Source organism: Limulus polyphemus, unplaced genomic scaffold (assembly GCF_000517525.1).
Source record: "Limulus polyphemus unplaced genomic scaffold, Limulus_polyphemus-2.1.2 Scaffold927, whole genome shotgun sequence".
Classification (NCBI taxonomy): domain Eukaryota; kingdom Metazoa; phylum Arthropoda; class Merostomata; order Xiphosura; family Limulidae; genus Limulus; species Limulus polyphemus.
The window spans coordinates 190,879-191,642 of record NW_013666537.1 but is presented as its reverse complement, the minus strand read 5'-3'; the positions used below and the strand labels follow the sequence as shown (position 1 = coordinate 191,642).

General features: G+C 27.6%; 1 protein-coding gene across 1 annotated transcript in view; it reads left to right on the top strand.

Annotated features, from left to right (window-relative positions):
• The window catches only part of LOC106461289 (transmembrane emp24 domain-containing protein bai-like), a 9,564-nt gene extending 8,800 nt beyond the window's left edge, over positions 1-764 (top strand). The window contains exon 5 of the mRNA XM_013921105.2: positions 499-764. Coding sequence (XP_013776559.1) covers positions 499-620 — 122 coding nt within the window. The 3' untranslated portion in view covers positions 621-764. The remainder of the gene's footprint in view (positions 1-498) is intronic.

Sequence of the window (764 nt, the reverse complement as noted above, 5' to 3'; positions counted from 1 at the left end):
ATTTAAAATAATATAAGACCTTTTTCTAAGTTACTGCATCTTCTTTTTTTTTTAAGTTACATTTTGAATGCTAGTCATGTTTCAGCATACACATCATTTTTTTCCGCATCTTTACAAAAGTGATGGCAAAAGTTATTTTAATAAAGCATAGAATTCACTTCAAGGGTTGAAAATGAAGTCAAGCTTTTTTGAGTCCACTTTTTTCTTCTTTATTTGATTTATTCTGGAGAAAGATTATGCCAAAGCATTGTTGAATATGGAGATGTTCTGGTGCTTATATTTAGTTTTAAATCATAAGTATCTCGAATGTGGCTTGAAAATGTTTGGTTGTGGAATGTAAAGTATGAGAGTATTAGTTTTCTGTTTTTGAAAATTGTAAGTGGCCATATTAAACAAAAAACTTTTTAAAATGAATCCATATTTTTTTATTGATGAAAAATTTAAAGGTTTTATATGTTAGTCTTAGACTGAGTATAATTTTTTCTTATTTATTTACAGAGTCTACAAATACTCGTGTCTTATATTTTAGTATCTTCTCCATGTGCTGCCTTCTTTCTCTTGCTACTTGGCAGGTTTGGTACCTCAGACGCTTCTTTAAAGCCAAGAAACTCATTGAATGAAACTTAAATATGCAAAGTATTGCAAATATAAGTCATATGATGAAAAATATAAAACAGATTAAAATGTGCATTCGGTTGTAAAAAAAATACTTGGAACAATAACATTTTCATGACAGTTAGTAAAATATTTTTTTTTCTGATGTA